The 18,124-nt window shown below is 38.7% G+C and overlaps 1 protein-coding gene across 3 annotated transcripts in view; it reads left to right on the top strand.

The window, feature by feature from the left end:
- The window catches only part of KIF13B (kinesin family member 13B), a 197,260-nt gene that overhangs the window by 99,539 nt on the left and 79,597 nt on the right, over nt 1–18,124 (top strand). For all 3 annotated transcript variants that reach the window (XM_029938512.1, XM_029938510.1, XM_029938508.1), the window contains exons 14-18: nt 9,284–9,414; nt 12,553–12,639; nt 14,146–14,336; nt 14,757–14,967; nt 15,850–16,012. In XM_029938512.1, the coding sequence (XP_029794372.1) occupies nt 9,284–9,414; nt 12,553–12,639; nt 14,146–14,336; nt 14,757–14,967; nt 15,850–16,012 (783 nt within the window). The remainder of the gene's footprint in view (nt 1–9,283; nt 9,415–12,552; nt 12,640–14,145; nt 14,337–14,756; nt 14,968–15,849; nt 16,013–18,124) is intronic.

The raw sequence follows: 18,124 nt of genomic DNA, 5'->3' as shown, positions 1-18,124 counted from the left end.
TATTTCCTGCCATGATATAGAACAATATCTCATAGCATTTTTTTTTTAACTTGGAGAAACATGCTTATTCAGAAATAATGAAAATTAGCACATTGTTTTTATTTGAATAAGCTAGAGTGTAGAAAAATCTTGAGTTTCTGGGATTAGTTTCCCTTTTTCATCTTCAAGTGATATAATTTAACCTAGTAATATAAAAACTAATATTCTGATGTTATTTCCAAGAAATTAAGTAGCTTAGCTACTATGATTGACTGTGATTTATGCCAGGGAGTTAAGTAGATAACTTTAAAGCTTAAAGAATGACCTTTTGAACTAAATAATTTATGAGTAGACACAAGTTTTTGTCATTTATATGAAGCATATCCTTTTCTGAGTGGTTACCGGAGTATAAGAGGAAATGTTTAAAGAAACTTATGGTGTAGGGCCACTTACTATGAAATTTGTTTCCAGTAATTTAGGAAAATTTTAAAATTTGGATTATTGACTTATAAAAAAAAGAATAGATCACTTAGAGAGTGAGAGGGTTAGAGGATGAAACAGAAAAAAACCCCAAATAGCGATGTATGTTGAAATCTGTAAATTGTGGCACTTATCGGGAAGGTAAGAGACAATTTTATTTTTATTTTTTTTCCCATAATATTTTATTGTCAAATTGTTTTCCATACAACACCCAGTGCTCTTCCCCTTAAGTGCCCTCCACCATCACCACCACCTCTTTTCCCCCCTCCCCCTTCCCCTTCAACCCTCAGTTCATTCTCAGCATTCAATTGTCTGTAAGAGACAACTTTAGAATAAGCAGGAATCCTGAGACACTACATAAATTATAAGGAGCTCACCAAAATCACCTTGTCAAGCTCAGGGCATAAATGAATTAGGTAATGGACTATATGATTCTGACATGTAGTTAATAAAGACTGAGAGAAAATATTTTCCACTTTTAAAATATAGGCACTACATATTTAGATTTAACTGAGGTGATTAGGAAAGTAAAGATAATGAGCTGGCAAAGTTGGAAACTGCTTTAAAATCAGAAAATTGTGTGGTTTCATTTCTAAAGAGACTAAAGAATTTACAATGCATTATCTAGTTTCCCAGGTTTTATCAAAGATATCCTGGGATAATTGGTTTGTATTACTTTGATAAAGCCCCTTTACTAATGACTATCTGATACCACGTTTTATTATGCTGTGAATTAAATCATGTTTTTGATACATACAACATATGTGTGCCCTCGGCTGTTGTGCTCATGTGGGAGCATCATGGGAGTGGCAGGGAGATGACCCTCGTTTTTAGTCTGGTACTCTGCTTAACAGGTGTGTGGTCACAAGTCCTTTGCCCTTTCCAGTCTGCAAATCCATCCTCTGTAGATGAGTGCTTTCCCTGTCTGGTTCCCTCACGGGAGCCCTGCGAGGATTAAATGAGATTTGATATTTATAAGCACTTTGCAAACAGAAGCACCTAACAAATATAAAATATTCCTCATACCATCTTCTTATTTGATACTCTGTGTGGTGCCTTATGTAATATTATCCTTGTCTATTGCAAAAAATGATAAGTGATCACATCAGTTACTATGTTTCTTAATGATGTTGGCAGCATTTTCTGTTAGGATTTCAGCTATAGGTATTCATAAGCTTTAGGAGAGTTACAAGACAGAATAGGACACAAACATTCTGCCCTTTTTATTAATCAGAACTATGAATTCTCTTTCTTTCTGATGTGATGAAGTTCAAATTCAAACACACAAACACATACGCCCAACTAGAAAAAAAACTGATTTATGTCTGTTCTTTAACTAAAAAAATAAACAAAGAAACTATTTAAAGACTTTTGGAGAGTAGTCAAAATATTTCTGGCCATCTTGTGTGGAGGTGTCGGGATTCTGTTTCAGACTGTGTGGTCAGCCCTGTTTTGGCAGAGTCTAAGGCAGTGTTGATTTCTTCACTGCCCAGGCTAACCCCGTGACAAGAGTAGATTCATGACCAAGCACATTCTAAAGGATGATTTCAATCCCAAGAACAGTTTTTTGCTTCAGTAAAGTGATACCATGATGTGGAATGGAGGAATTTGGAGGCTGAGTGTTTTTTATTTCTTGCTTTCAAATTCTGAACTCAATTTAGATACTGGACAGATGACTTCATATCTCTGGGTGATTTTCAGCACCTCATCTATAAAATGAGGACCCTGGATTAAATTATCTCTAACATTCTTTCTAGTTCCAAGTGGTATAATTCTCTTCCAGAACAGAATTCTCTGTATATTTGTTTTGTCTGGAACTGATAGAGGCAAGGTATGGTGGCCAAACCATAGATGGAACATAACTCACAAGATAATTTTGCATCTGATTTGCATGTGTGGGCAGTCCTTGCATGGCATGGTTCCAACATACACCAATTCCAGTTACCACTGTCTAGTTAGAGGATGCTGACACCACTGCCGTTTGTGAGATTCTACACATGCAGCCAGGGACGTGTCGTGAAGGTGAACTTAGCAATGTAAATGAGAAAAGTGTGATGAGAAAGACAAAGATGGCTCAAAGGGAGTGACACCGGAGAACACTTCATACTAGAGGAGCTCTTGGAGGTAGTTCACAGCATCTAGAGCACAGAGATTAAAACGGTACAAGTTAGAAAGGAGAATTACAGTTTTCCATGGCACAGAATATGTGGAAAACATGCTCCCTCCATATTGTAAGCTATGTACTGAGAAGAAGGCAAGTACTGTTCAAACTACTCTTGTTAAGCATTTAACAGAGAAATAAAATGCTTTTTGTTTTTAAATAGGCTTCATGCCCAGCATAGAGCCCAAAGCAGGGCTTAAACTCACAACCCTGAGATCAAGACCTGAGCTGAGATGGGGCACCTGGATGGCTTAGTCATTTAGCATCTGACTCTTGATTTCAGCTCAGGTCATGACCTCATGGGTGTGAGATCAAACCCTGCATCAGGCTTCATGATGACAGCACAGAGTCTGCTTGGGATTCACTCTTTTTTCCCCTCTCTCTCTGCCCCTCCCCTCCTCATGCTCTCTTTCTCTCTCTCTCAAAATAAGTAACCATCTTAAAAATTAAGGAGATTAATCTTAAAGATCTCTGAACTGAGATCAAGAATCTAATGCTTAACTAACTGAGCCACCCAGGCACCCCAAAAGTAAAATGCTTTAAATTTCCATGTTTCTAATAGTCTAAATTACCATATACTAAATAAATATTAGTTTTACTATTTTTTATTACCCTATACATGGTAAGGGTAAGAGAATTCTAATAGTCTAATTACTAAGTAGTTATTAGTTTACTTTTTTTCATTACCCTGTATGTTTTAAGTAAGAGAACTGTTAATTTTTTCATTGTGATTTTAAAAAGTCACAGAATAATTTTAGTGTCCCCATTGATTATTAAGATCTCCTTGCAAGGTTATTTTTATAGTCCTGTGCTCTTGTGCCAAGCAAGAACTGCCTGTGATCCTAAGACAGTCTTGGACGTTTATACCAGTGCCAGCCAAGCCTCTGGAGGGAAAAGCTGCTTCCCTCATCTTAAAACATGATGCTGGTAATACACTCTGTTTTCTGAAGAGTTTTATAAACACGTACTAGAAAAAGAGCGGGGGGGGATTCATGCCCAAATTCTAGCATGCAGAGATGACCACAGTTAACATTTAATAGTTTTCTCTGTATCTGCTGGTTCTATTCCTATATGTATGTCTATAGACTTACACCGTTACATATTTTTAAATTACAGAAATAGGATCACAGTATGATTGATTTTCATCATACCTTTGAATTATCCGTAAGATCTCTCAGGAGGGCTGTTTTGCTTATGCAGTTCTGGATCTGCTCTTTGCACAATTCAGCTATTAATGGCTCTGGAAACAAGGCTGATTCTGAAGGATTTGGGGCAAATTATACCTATATACACTTGATAAGGATTTGTGCCAGTGGTTCAGCAGCAACTTTAATTTTTTTTTTTTTTTAATTTTTGAGACCAAGAGGGAGAGAGCATGTACTAGTAGGGTAGAGGGTAGGGGCAGAGAGAGGGAGACAGAGGATCTGAAGTGGGCTCTGTGCTGACAGCAGAGAGCTAGACACGGGGCTTGAACTCATGAACCATGGAATTATGACTGAGCCGAAGGCAGTCACTTAACTGATTGGGTCATCCAGGTGCCCCAGTTTGGCAGCAGCTTTAAAACACATGTCTGTCCTACAGCGTAGCTCCCATTGAGAGTGAACTGCCTGTTGTCCTCTTTGCCAGTATTCACAGTCACCGACTGAGGTGATGAGAATGGCAAAGGCATCAGCCATTCAGTGTTTGTAGAGCTGTGGGTTGGGCCCCAAGAACCCTAAGATGAAGATGACACACTCATGGCACAGTACGAGTTCTTGGGTTGGCAGCAGTTTGGCCTGTGTAGTGTAGTGTTTGAATTTGTAAAAGATGGGAAGATACCATACCTGCCCTTTTCACCTCCATTCTAGAAAAGGTGTCTTCAGAGTTTTGGTTCTGTTAAGCTAGCATGACTTCTTTATTAAAGGATTTTATTATTTAGATATGTGAAACCTAACAGCTACTTTCCTGCTTAGTGCCCCTGGTACTTACTTTTTCCTTCAGAAATTATCTGAGAATATTGATAAGACTGAGGGACCTCAAAGGCTTTACGTATAGGCCACTTTTTCTTCTTGCAGGCTGGGAAAAGCTACCCTGTGAAATATGTCACTAGTGGACAAGTCCTGTCTTCTTCATCTTCCTTTCTCACCTTCCTCTTTTCCCCTCTATCTCTGTCTCTCTCTTTCTTTTAGGACTTAGTTGGTCAAAGGAAGATTCTCAAAAGAGCCACATAAACAGTTAATTTATAAAGGGAGCAAGGTGCAGTAAATTCATAGAATGGTAAACTAATCATCTCCAGTGAAATTAAATTTAAACAGATGAAGAAAGGCTAAAACCATTTCTAGCCTTTGATTATTTCTGAGATTTTTAAATATAGTATTTTATATTTGCTAAGTTTTCCCTAAAACTAGTCTACTTTAAGAATCATTATATCCATATATCACAAAGAGACTGAAAAGCTACCCAATTAATTTATCTTGTTTTGATTACCTTGTACTTTCATAGCACTAGATACTCATTAGATAAACTTCTGCGCCACCCTATGATATGTTTATTTTTTTCTCTCATCAGTATTTTTATTGCAGTGCGTAGAGCACAATAGGAAGAACTTATCAAAAAGCTTATTGTCTAACTTGCTTAAATTATCAAACAGTAAGGCTTTGGCAGATTAGAGTACAACGTTTGAGATTACAGTGGACCATCATCCAAATTAGAATAGATTATAACCTCAACTGAGAGATTTAAGTTGTTGCTGAGATTGTAGGCACCATAATTGTCTCTTGTGACTCAGTGCCCAGCTCATAATAGGTGCTTAGTATAACATTGTTGAAAAAAAATGAAGTTTTCCTTCTAGAATTTGGATTAAATTTTTGCATGTTTGTGTTACTATCTTCTCTCCAATAATTTTTAATTCAGTCTATCCATAGATACTTAGCATACACCATGTATAATTTACTGTGCTCGTTGTTGTAGAAGATGTAGGAGTTCTCTAAATCCTGCTGTCTAAATAAAGGGGAAAAAAGCAACATTTGTGCAACCGATAGTGAAATGTGGTATCCTCTCTAAGTGTAATCAGGATTCAGAGAAGGGAGAAGTCGCTGTTGCCTACTAGTGAAACTTTCTCAAGTACAAGATGAAGCTGGACCTAGATGTCAAAAGACCCTTGTATTTAGATAAAGGGAAGAGGGAGCCTTTCAAGCAAAGAGAACAAGAGCAAGGGCACAGACCTAGGCCTGAACCTGTGTGTAGTCAGACTATGGTAGTGGGAGTTGGTTCTAGACTCAAATCCCAACCTGGGTTATCTAGCTCAAGGCAAGCACTTTGGTGATTTTTTCTTCTTTTTTAGATAGTCTTTGGCCCTTTTTCTCTTTAGACTCTTTCCCCTCGCCCCTTTTGGAGTTTCACTCCACCATGGGTTTGGATTGTAAAGACAGGGATGGAAGAGCCAAAGTGGGGAGTGGAGATAGGCATAGATCTTTAGGCCTGCTACTGAGCATCACAAAGCATTACTTGTAGTTTCATGCAGTCAAATCCTGTCCTCCAGATTAGAAAAGTATGGGATTGGCCAGGAAGCCTCAGCTAGTAGTGAAGAGTAAAGATTTATGTGGAATGTCCTCTGTATTTTATATACTCCTTGGGGATTGAATAGGATACCATGGGATAGCCCTGGATCCCAGCTCTTTGTTTCCTTAGAATCACCACTGCAGTACAGCTGAGTGAGGAAACTCCCAGGAAAGGTGAAATGAAAATACTAGTGGGGAAGGGCCTTTTTAATGAGATTGAGGTCCCAGAAGAGATGGGAATCATGGGGACCCACAACATAATTAGAAGGGTTACCAGCAAAGAAAAGGAGAGATTCATCTTTCTTTGAGTCTGAAGAGTAATGATTGTTCATTTATTTTTCCTTTATATTTATTTAATCCAATTGTGCCAGGCCTATGTTAAGTGCTTGGATTACAGTGGGGAGCAGGTCAGGCAGTTCTCTGCTCTTGTGACATTTCCATGCTAGCTGTGGAGACAGATAGTAAAGCAACCCATAGTCAGTGCTAGGTAAGGAATTGAAATAGGAGTGATGGGGTGGTTATTTCTGATTGTCAGTTCAGGGTACACCTCTCTTAGAATGTTCCCTTAGAAGGTGAGATAGAAATGATAAGAAACTACCAATATCAAGGTTAGACGAAAGAACCAGCCATTGTGCTCAAAGACCATATAAAATGCCAGTGTGGACTTACCATGTTTCAGGAGAAGGGGGCGTGGTAGGAGATAGGATAGGAGAGACAGGCAGGGCCACGTCACTGAGTGGGTTTTTTTGTAAACCTGATTAAGAATTTGGACTTCATTAGAAGTTCAAAGGGAAGCCACTAGAGGGTTTTAAGTAGAGGAGGCCACATGATCAGCTGTTGTGCTGAAAATGGATGGAGGTGTGGGATTAGGAGTGGAAAAATAGTGAGAGGCTCCTGTATTCACCTGAGCAATAGAGTAAGGTGTGATACTAGAGACGGAGGGAAAATGAGCCAATTCTTGATATGTTTTGGAGGGACAGTCTGTAGGGATGTTCTGATCGACACGGACCAGGGGGGTAGGCTGGTAAGGGAAAGAGAGGGCAGCTAACCTTTTTAGTTGCCTACCTGGGTGGTGGCAGTAGAATAGATTCCTGGGTGCGGGTTGGAGGAGCAAAAGTTCTGCTTTGGCCCTTTCACTTTGAGATGTCTTTAGATACTCAAATGCCCCTCTAGAGGGGCTCCTGGGTGGCTCAGTGGGTTAGGTGTCCCACTTCAGCACAGGTCATGATCACGTTCGTGAGTTCGAGCCCCACATTGGGCTCTGTTCTGACAGGTCAGAGCCTGGAGCCTGGTTCAGATTCTCTGTCTCCCTCTCTTTCTTTGCCCCTCCCCTGCTCAAATTCTCTCTCTCTCTCTCTCTCTCTCAAAAATAAATAAACATTAAAGAAAAATAAGGAATGACCTTTAGACACTTTGAAATGTCTTTAGACATCCAAGTAGGCAGTAAATAATAGTTATTGAGACTAGAACAGTGGTAGTGGAGGCAGGAAAATAATGGAACTAAAGCATGTGGTTCCTGGTTGGTGATTTGATTTATATAGAGACAGTGTTGCAGGCAGCCAGGGTCTGAGGACCCAGATGGGGCCCTCCAGAACCAGCTAAGAAAGTGCCTGACTTCACTTAGGATAGATCAAATGTAAGCCAAGAGGAAATGAGAGCAGAGCTTATCGAAGACCTAGAGAGGAAGCCGATACAGACCAGAGCATCTGGGAGACTCGGAAAGGAAAGTCTCATCTTTGTTTGAGGCCTGGGGTTTTTATTGAGGGTGGTATCTTCTCAGGAATCCAGGAACATAGACAAGTGTATAGGTGTCCTCCATAAGCCACTTATGCCCTGGCGCCAGAGGTCTTGATGAATCCTGTGGTCTTGGTCACTCCTTAGATGGTGTCTGTTGTGCTGGAAGACTCCAAAGAAATTAATTCCTTTACTTTTACCGGGAGGACACATTGTTCTATAAGATGTGTATGTGTAGGGAGAGGTAGGTCCTAGCAAGAACAGAAGCAGGAAAAGGAGCAAAATAAGCAGTTTTTCATAGGGCTCCTTTAGTTTTCCTGTCTCAACAGCATTTAAAACTCATGGGACTGGATGAAGTCATCGTGATTGGGGGTCAGCAACTATTACCACTGGCCAAATCTAGCTTCCTGGCTGCTCTATATGGCCTGGGAGCTAAGAATGGTTTTTACATTGTTTAAATGGTTAAAAAAAATTAGAAAAGCTATAATATTTCAGACATGTTAAAATTATATGAAGTTCAAATTTCAGTGTTCATAAATAAAGTTTTATAGGAAAGTAGCCACACTTGTTCATTTGTGTGTTGTCTGACTGCTTTCACATCACACTACGAGACAGAGTTGAGTGGTTTTATATGACTTGCAGAGCTTAACACGTTCTGTATCTGACCCCTGATCCAGGTGTATGCAAGGAGGAGGTGGCCTAGGGATGCATCCAGGTCTTATCAACGTTTAATTATGTATGGGCAGTCAGATACTGAAGTGCAGAAGAGGGAGCTTGATTTTTATATCCACTTTCTCAGTTACCAGCCTGAAAGCAAGGCTGGTGATCGGGGCTTCAAGAATTGAGTAATTGGCACTATACAGTAAGAAGAACACATCCATCATATCTTCTGTGAAGATTAGGGAGGCCATGGGATTCATAAAATAATTGTAATCTTTTCAAAATACTTAGATTTGAGTAGGTTTTTATCTTTTTGGTTGACTCATCTTGATTAAGTCCAGATAAGTGATGTACAACTTAAGTAATTCTGATTTTCAGACCAATATTTTTGGTACATCATTGACACATGGCTCATGCTCTGAGAGTAGTATAAAATATTTGGATCAAGATTGCAGTGGAAAATGATGAATATAGTATAGACATTACTATAAAACTATAGCTTTAGGTTAAAAAGGTATAACTCAAATCAGTGCGTTATTCCTTATAAGGCAATATAATTTGTAGAATGTATTTCAGAGAAAGCCAGAAATTCCCCCTACCCCATTCCATTTGCCCAAGAAAATCTTTTAGCTAAGGTAATGGATCAATATAAGAGGGCTCAGAGGAGATGATTTCAGTTTCTATACATGTAAGAATATGATGTTAATCAGTGAATTTGATTCTTTTGTAGGAACATACATTGATAGGGTCAGCAAATTCCCAAGACATCCAGCTATGTGGAATGGGAATTCTTCCTGAACACTGTATTATAGACATCACAGCAGAAGGCCAGGTTATGCTGACTCCTCAGAAGAACACCAGGTAATGTACTTTAATTAGTGTTAATGTCACAGTAATTTTTAAGAGGAAGAAAGTACACTACTTGTGGATGTTCTACAGGATGTTTGGCCTTTGCTTTTAAGTTGACTTAATGAAGATATTCAGTTCATTACCAAGGCCTTTACATTTAACTTTTTAATATCTCTTAAGCCATGTCCTCTGTCATACTGACTCTTGTGGCCTTATTTAAATAAGGCCCTCATCAAATCTTGATTAGAACCTTTTTTCCTGGGTCACTCACCAGACAGCCAGATGGCTTTCTTCTGTTTTTTCATACAAAATCCCTTACATTCCTCCAGTTTGTCTCCTATTCCTCTATGTCTGCCATTCCTTTGGGCAGCTAATTCCTGTTTGACCTTCCAGGTTAGCTCTGACATTATCTACTTTGGGGGAATTTCCTGTTTGGGCTAAGTGAAGGGATCCTAGTATATATTCCCATATATCTTATGTTTCCTGTCAACCCTTTGTATTTGCATTTTTCTGGTCTGTTAGCCTTTATTACCCCAGTGGACTATGAACTCATTGAGGACACGGACCCTTCTTTTTTGGTTCTCTTTCCTTAGTATGTAATAGAAGGCTAGCATATAAGTGCTCAATTAGTAATGAGTGAATGAATGAATGAATGAAGAGGCATAACATTATAGAAATTAAGTTTTTGTCAGTTTGTTTCCTTGGGCTGTGTGTTATATAATGATCCATAACTGTTAACTGACTTATATTGAATTTCCAAATGTTGGACCATTTCATCATGTGATACTGAATAATCATTAATATCATTACTGATTTGATCCACAGAGTCTTTAAATGTTAGTAAGTTATCAAGCTCATGGTGAAGGATGCACATGAGAAAGAGGAAAAAAGCAGAAGCTGGGCTTGGCTCTCCCAGCTTAGGGCATGACGTTCTCCTATTAAATCTCACAGAATACCAACCTCAGGCAAGGTTACTCTGAAGTGGTGATAAAATAAGACCAAGCAGGCCACACCATCATTTTATTTCAGCACAGACAAAAACCAGGGTCACTCTGCCACACACCAAATACCAAACACCTCTTGGTTGAGGTGAGCGATTATTTCTTCACTCGTCACAACTTCATCTTCACTGGAGTCTCCCCTCCATAGACAAGATTTTTTGAAATGCCCGATCATACAGCATCAAGTACATCCAGCACCCCGCTCTCTCAGAGCCCTCCCCACATCGTCCACCTAACGCCCAGATCCTGCTACAGTACTTCCCAGCACAGTCTCACTGAGACACCCCGTGCTTTCCGTGACGGTGACTTCTCACTGCGCATGTTCACTACAGGAATGCTCCTTGTAGTCTTTGGATGGAGGACACGGACACAAGTCTTCCAAACCCCAGTTCTCACTTGAGGCTTACAGTTGGCGACAGATACTGGCAGTCATTTCCTCACTTTGTTCATTTGCAAACAAATATCTGCCCAAAATACCACTTTGTGTTTGCCTTTTACTCAGGACAATCTTCATTCTTTGGTATGAATGAACACAGTGCTTTTTATGTACTTCCCATTTTGTGACCTGAAATGTTTAAAAAGTTGGGTACTCAGGGTCAAGATTTAAAAAAAAGTAATGATTTCTACTGCTTCATCAAGGACATCCTCAAAGGAAACATTTTTTTAAATTTGTGAGTGCGTGGCAGTGAGTAGTCCAGTAACTACTAGTAATGTTTGGTGCCACTGCCTTGGTTTGTGCTAAAATACCAACAGTTTTACTCATTGCTAGTATAAATGTCAACACAGTGAAAAAGGGCAGGTTAGCATTACTATAAAAATAGCTTTGATCTTGGGGACCCCACAGAGACCACACTTTGAAAACTGTTATTATATTCATGCCTTTATTTACTAATTATGGCTTAACTGCTGTAGCCTTTAAAAATAAGCCTCTATATATGTTTGCCTTTAATTAAACTCCTCATTGTATTTAAGTAACTTGTGTCATAAAAGCTAAAATCTGCTAATTTTAGTAGGTTCCCTCTTGTTATATGTTTTGAGCTCAAGATTTAAATAATCAGACTATAGGAGGACCAATTACTTTTAGTGTTTAAAAACCCTCATGGCAAGTGAAATCTAGATAGAGTAAGATTTTGTGTGAATGCATATACATAAAAAGTAATTAGCTGTATAAAGCCAGGTAGTGCTTAGGATGGCAAAGAAACTAAGATACTAAAGCCTGGGGTGATAAGCAGCCTTTATAGATGAAGCTGAAACCAACTGGGCTTTAAAAGCTGAGCAGGACTTGAAGGGGATGGAGAGGGACAGAAACTCAGTTCTAGGTTGCAGGACTGGTATAAGCCTGGCTTTGAAACAAGAGTACACCAATCACGTTCAGTGCATAGAACATAAATCTTTTTTTTTTTTTTTTTTTGGCTGGAGTTGAGAATTCACTAGAAGAGGGAGAGGAAATAAAGAAGGCTTCCTTTTATGGAGCCTTGAGTATCAAGTTAATGAACTGACCTTTATCCCGTCCCTAAGCAAATGAGTCCTTCAGCAGGAAGGAGGCTTGATGAAACTGATATTCCAGGAATATCAGTCTTATAGTGGTATGCATAATTTTTCTGTTTATTTTTTGCCCCTGCAAATTCTTCCCTTCATATCCTTCTATCCGTGCATCTGTTGAACTCCATTTTCAAGATAAGCAGCAAGTGGACCTGACAAGTCTTTTATATATTGATAGGATATGAATGTTTTTTCTGTGCTCTAGGAAGTTTCAGAAGATTTTAGCATAGGTCTCATTTCTTATTGCTGATATCTTTAGATATTTCTAGATTTTAGTTGGTTGATTGGCTCTTACCCATGTAGATTGGACATGATTTGAGTTGTAATGTCTACTGCTACCAGCTTTTATAATGGAACTATAATGGTTCCATATTTAGTCCTTAATATACTATATGACAAATTTGAAACTTTGAAAAGTAGGGACAATAATATATTATACTTAGTACCATAGACTTTTTAGGTAAATCAGCATGAATGTAAATACAAATTATAAAATCAATTTGGGAAATTGATTATTTTATTTTTCCTGATAACTAGATCTCTATAGTATATTAAAGGAGAAAACGTGATAATCATTGTTTGCATGTTTGACCTCTTCTGCCCACAGAACATTTGTAAATGGCTCCTCCGTGTCTAGTCCTATACAGCTACACCATGGGGACAGGATATTATGGGGAAACAACCACTTCTTCAGGTATGACATTATTCATGGCTCTTAAGAGATTGTTGAAGACTGTACTCTGAAATAGAATATATATTAGAAGGTAAACTTAACTCCATACAAATTATACATTATTTTGTGTACATATATATTTATTGATTATATATGGTTTGTTCAGTATATGCTTTGAACCTGAGAGGCAAAATAAGGAGATTACTTACTTATTTTTCTGTTTCTATTTCCCAGTGGAAGATGATTGTTTTGCCATCCGGTATAAGAATTCATTAATTTTTTTTACATGCTTATCTTTTTATCTGTTTATTTTTTATTGGAAGAGTAGTACTTTTAGTTTCCTTCTTCATGAAATAAAATTCATATTTCATTTAGGAATGTTTTCTGCTGCAAGTAATGACAAAGTTGACTATTATAATGACTTAGACAATTTGTTTCACTGACAAAATAAGACATCCAAAGGTGGATGGTTGTTAGCATTGGCTAAGCCTTTCAAAACTGTCATGGCAGGAGTCTTGTCACTGTCTAATTGTCTTGGTCTGTGGTCTAAAGATGGCTGCACCACTCCAGGCACAAAAGCAGCATGTTGGCTCATGTAAAGAAAATGAGGGAGATGGGTGATGATATGAGCCCTGACCGTCTTCTGGACCAGAGAGAGCAGAAGTCTTCCCAGAGTCCCCAGCAGCCTCCCACTTCTGTCTCATTTGCTAGAATTTGCCTCTTAGCTGTACGGGAGTCTGAGAAAGTGTGTGTCCCGGGACTGCACACATTATTTCCCATAGAAAACTGGTATTATGTTGCCAAGAAAGGGTGGGCTAAAGATTGTACAGAATTAGAATTTTGGTCTGTTCCTCTTCCTGTCACTGGTCACCCTGTTTGGGATAACAGCTGACTTTTCTTATAGCTAATGGAGATCCTTTGCTTGTAGGCCATTCAGTATTTTGATTACTTAGCAAAGGGTAGAGGGGTAAGAAGTATGTGAAAAATATTTTTCATTTTTTTGTTTCTCAAACTAAATCAAGTGTAAATTGCTTGGCTTGGTTTTCAAAACCTTCATAGTTTGGGATAAATTGATCTTCCCAGCATTATCTCCCACAATTTCTGCAATACAAATTTTATGTGCCCCTGTGTTGTTTTATTCATAATTTCTCCAGACTATGAGAGTTTCCATTTTCACATCTCTTCTCATCCTGTTCCCACATCACTAATGCCCTGCTTTCTCCATTTAAGGCTCACCTCAGATGACTTCCTACTCTGTCACCCTTTCTGTTGTTATTCAGTATTCCTCAGCTTTTCTTCAACACCTCGCTTGTTACGGTCATATGGCCTTGAATCACACTGTCTTGTTGTAACTATTCACATATGCGTGTGTGTGTGTATTTCTACTACTAGAGGATAAACTTCCCAAGTATAGTAATTGCCTCTCACTTACATGGTGCCCCCTTGGCATCTAGTAAATGTCAGTATTTAATGAACAGGATGAATCCGTGCCTGTCTTTATTTTAAAAATACCTTTTTTCTTCCAAGACTGAATTTGCCTAAAAAGAAAAAGAAAGCAGATAGAGAGGATGAGGAACAAGACAGTTCCATGAAGAATGACACCAGTTCTGAGCAGCTGGATGTAGACGGGGACTCCTCCAGTGAGGTGTCCAGTGAAATCAACTTCAATTATGAGTATGCACAGATGGAGGTTACCATGAAGGCTCTGGGTAATAATGGTGAGCGGATCTATTGTGCATTTTAGAATCTTTTAAAGTCGATGGAGAGTTAAACATATTTGTGACTGAGACCTTTTAAATATTAACCAAAAAAGGAAATCTTTATGTTATTCTCTGTACCCTATTCTTTTGTCTTTGACCTTAATTTATTACATTTATATAAACTTTTCATTCTTTCAGCCTTTATTACAAATCACTACCAACTTTGTTCTTAGTGGTAGAATCTCTCAGGTTTGACACTTGACTGCCACTCTTAGGCTATGTGTAGAACACACAATAGACCTGCTTTTTCTGTATGGAGGACAGTTTGGCATATATCTGACAAGAATATGGGTAATTGGGAGTAAGGAAAACTGAGTTTATCCCAAACTGTCTTCAAGAATCTTCTTTTATTTATCTTTTTAAAAACCCATTGTTTAGATCCAATGCAGTCCATATTGAACAGCCTAGAGCAGCAGCACGAAGAAGAGAAACGATCTGCGTTAGAGCGCCAGAGGCTTATGTATGAGCATGAACTGGAGCAACTACGAAGAAGGCTGTCTCCTGAGAAACAAAACTGTCGCAGTGGGGACAGGTTTTCTCTCCACTCGCCCAGTGCTCAGCAGCGACTGAGACAATGGGCTGAAGAGAGGTAAGTGCATAGGGCCTTTATTACACGTACATAGCCAGTGCTCACTGTAACTCACTCAGGTAGATACAGTGTGGAGAGATCTAGACATTACTTGAAAAAATTAGATTAAAGGAGAGTGTTACAGCTTAAGATTCATTTGGCGTTATCTTTTTTTTTTTTCATTTTTGAAAAAAACAGAAATTACCAATTCATGTCGATTTCTTTAAAGTTGCCCATGTTAGGTGCTGCCCCAATTTAGTTTGTATGCCTTTTAGATTTAAATAAACAAGTATTTGTACTTAGAAGTTATACTTTATTATTGTATTATACTTTAGGTTCTGAAGCTTGGGTAGATGCTTTTTTAAAAAAGGAAAAAAAAAGGTGGTTATCTGGACTGATTAGCTCAGGTAGGTAAAGCATGGTGCTAATGAGATGCAGATTGCAAGTTTGATCTCTATATGGGCTAATTAGCGTTGCACTAAAATGTCTCATCCATGGTTACAGATTGTACCTAACTAACCTCTTGCTATTCCAAACTTGGTCTGCAGACAGGCAGCATCTCTCTCAGGTGGTAATTGATAGAAGTGTTGCATATCAGGTCCCATCCCAGCATTCATGAGTCAAAATCTTCAGTTCATCAAGACCCCCAGGTGACTTGTATAGAGTCAATTTAGCACTGTCCTAATCAATGGCCAGCTTGTTACACGAGCGGAGCGTGTGCCTATATTTATGACGTAGCCCAGATACAAAGGCGTGCATGGGTCGGTGTCAGTAATGTATCCCCTGTGTGCAAAAAGCATTTGTAAAGCTTGGTTCGCAGATTGGCATTAACGTATTATGTAGTACATAATATTCCGATGTGCTGCTTGACGGTTATCTCCTTTACCCCCTTTTTTTTTTAAGAGAAGCAACACTGAATAACAGCCTGATGAGGCTGAGGGAACAAATTGTTAAAGCCAATCTGTTGGTGAGAGAAGCTAGTTACATTGCAGAGGAACTGGATAAAAGAACAGAGTATAAAGTAACCCTGCAAATTCCAGCCTCCAGCCTGGATGCCAACAGGAAGGTGAGGTTGCCATTAATGGAAGAGACAAAGATGTCATTGGGGAAAACTGCTATTTCACCAGTGTAGTTAAACACCGGTGTGGGTCTGCCCTCCTCCCCACCTACACTTTTTGCAGTCTGTATTTTTTTGTACTTGTTCTCCACTCTCTAGTAGAGTTTATTTGCTTTTAATAGAGAATTATGCCTTTGTGCGTCTATGTCCTTCATCCACTAGAATGTCATCTCCACTTCTACCCGCCACACCCTTCCAGTTTATTTCCTTCAACTCCCTTTCTTCAAATTTGTTTAAATGACTTCTGGGAAGTCTTTCCTGATGAATCTTCTGAAAGTAGTGTTTCCCCTTCATTCTGTTAACCACTGTACAACCCCCCTTCCCTTAAGTTACCTGTTTATTTTACATATGCCATGTTATTTTCACTTGCTAACAGATTGCTCTACAAAACAGTTTATTGTTTCATGTGTGTATTCATGATCACAGATTTTTTTTGGTATAATGTAATAAGCTTAATAAAATATAGAAGGAAAATCCCATCAGAATTTTGTGTCCTTGCCATTCAGGTATTTTCTTTTTTATTTCAGCTCTTTTCTAGCTCTCAATCATGTTCCTACATAATTTTTGATGATAGGTAGAATGTTGTCTTCAGATAAATATTCTGAGGGTCTATGTGCTTTGTTTCTCCTACAGTATTTGACACAGCAAAGGTTTAATGAATCCTTGTTGGGTGTTCTAATTTGATGGCAAGGACCACATCTATCTTTTTCTTGTGGCATCACAACATCAAGGTCAATGTTTCCATAGAATAGATATTTGGCAAATATGATACTTAAATGTTTTAAGTAATATAGGTATTGTGAATGTGATCTATTCATTGCTTTATGAAAACTTTTTAAAAAAATATTTATTTGAGAGAGAGCATGCACATGCACATACAGGGGAGGGACAGAGAAAGAGAGAGGAAGAAAGAATCCAAGCAGGCTGCATGCTGTCATCACAGACCCCAACATGGGGCTCGAACTCATGAACTGTGAGATCATGATCTGCGGCGAAATCGAGAGTTGGACACTTAACTGACTGAGCCACCGAGGGGCTCTGAGACTTGTCTTTTAATATATATTCTGTATGTAATATGAACTTAGAACTTTACTTTACTTGTTGGTATCTGTAGGGCAAACCATGGGTGCAGTGGGACTCAGACAAAAAGCAGTAGAGGAAAGCCAATCATGGGAAGAAAGTATAGGACTTAGATTCTTCTAGAAGACTGAGCAGAGCACAGTCTTATTCCATTCTGTAGTGTTTGAGCTGGAAAAACAGAAACAGAGACATTTTTCCCCATTAAGCATGACTATCTGTAGCCCTTTCTGTGTATCCTGGCTTGGACTTTGTTGAAAGGATCAACCCTGTCTCTGGGTAGCCAGGTCAACACCTAGAAGTTACATGGGTCATTTTTGGCATCCCTCTCTTCCAGTCACCTGGGAGTATGTTCATGGGGGCTGTTTGTATAGGCGGTAGAGATGATGCACATCCCTGGAGTTGTAGCAGTCATGGTTAACAGACACTGCCATTATGGACTTATTAGATTCATATTATCAGATTCCACCTGGAGAGAGGAGTTTGACAAGGAAGTATTTTTTAAGGAGAGAGTCTCCTTAACTAAGGGCCTTACGTCTTTTATACAATAAAACCTTTTGTTTTTGGTACTTGAAAACTCTTCGTTTCACTTAATGTCCTGTTCATGCTGTGAGTACTGTTGTTTGTTCTGGTCTTATTCCTGACCTTGTACTTGCCTCTCTCTGGTGATTCTGGTAAGAGGCAGAAATTTCTTTCTTTCTTTTTCTTTTTTCTTTTTTCCACTTCTTCCTGTAATTGCAGGAGGGCCAAGTCACGATGCTTCAGCATTTTGCTGGTTGACTTTTCCTCCTGGTTATAGCATTCTCTGCCTGCAATACCAGTCTTTGCAGATCACTGGTGACTTTTTGTATTTATTCCCTGGTTGGCTGAGTACAAGGTAGAAGGGTCTTTATAGTTTGAGATAATGTAATATTTGAGATTCAGAATTCTAAATCTTTGTTTCATCATGTAAACTCTGTTTCTTTGAAAATGGTTATAGACGAC

This window comes from Suricata suricatta, chromosome 1 (assembly GCF_006229205.1).
Source record: "Suricata suricatta isolate VVHF042 chromosome 1, meerkat_22Aug2017_6uvM2_HiC, whole genome shotgun sequence".
In the NCBI taxonomy this organism is placed as follows: Eukaryota; Metazoa; Chordata; class Mammalia; order Carnivora; family Herpestidae; genus Suricata; species Suricata suricatta.
This window is presented reverse-complemented; position numbering and strand designations above follow the sequence as displayed.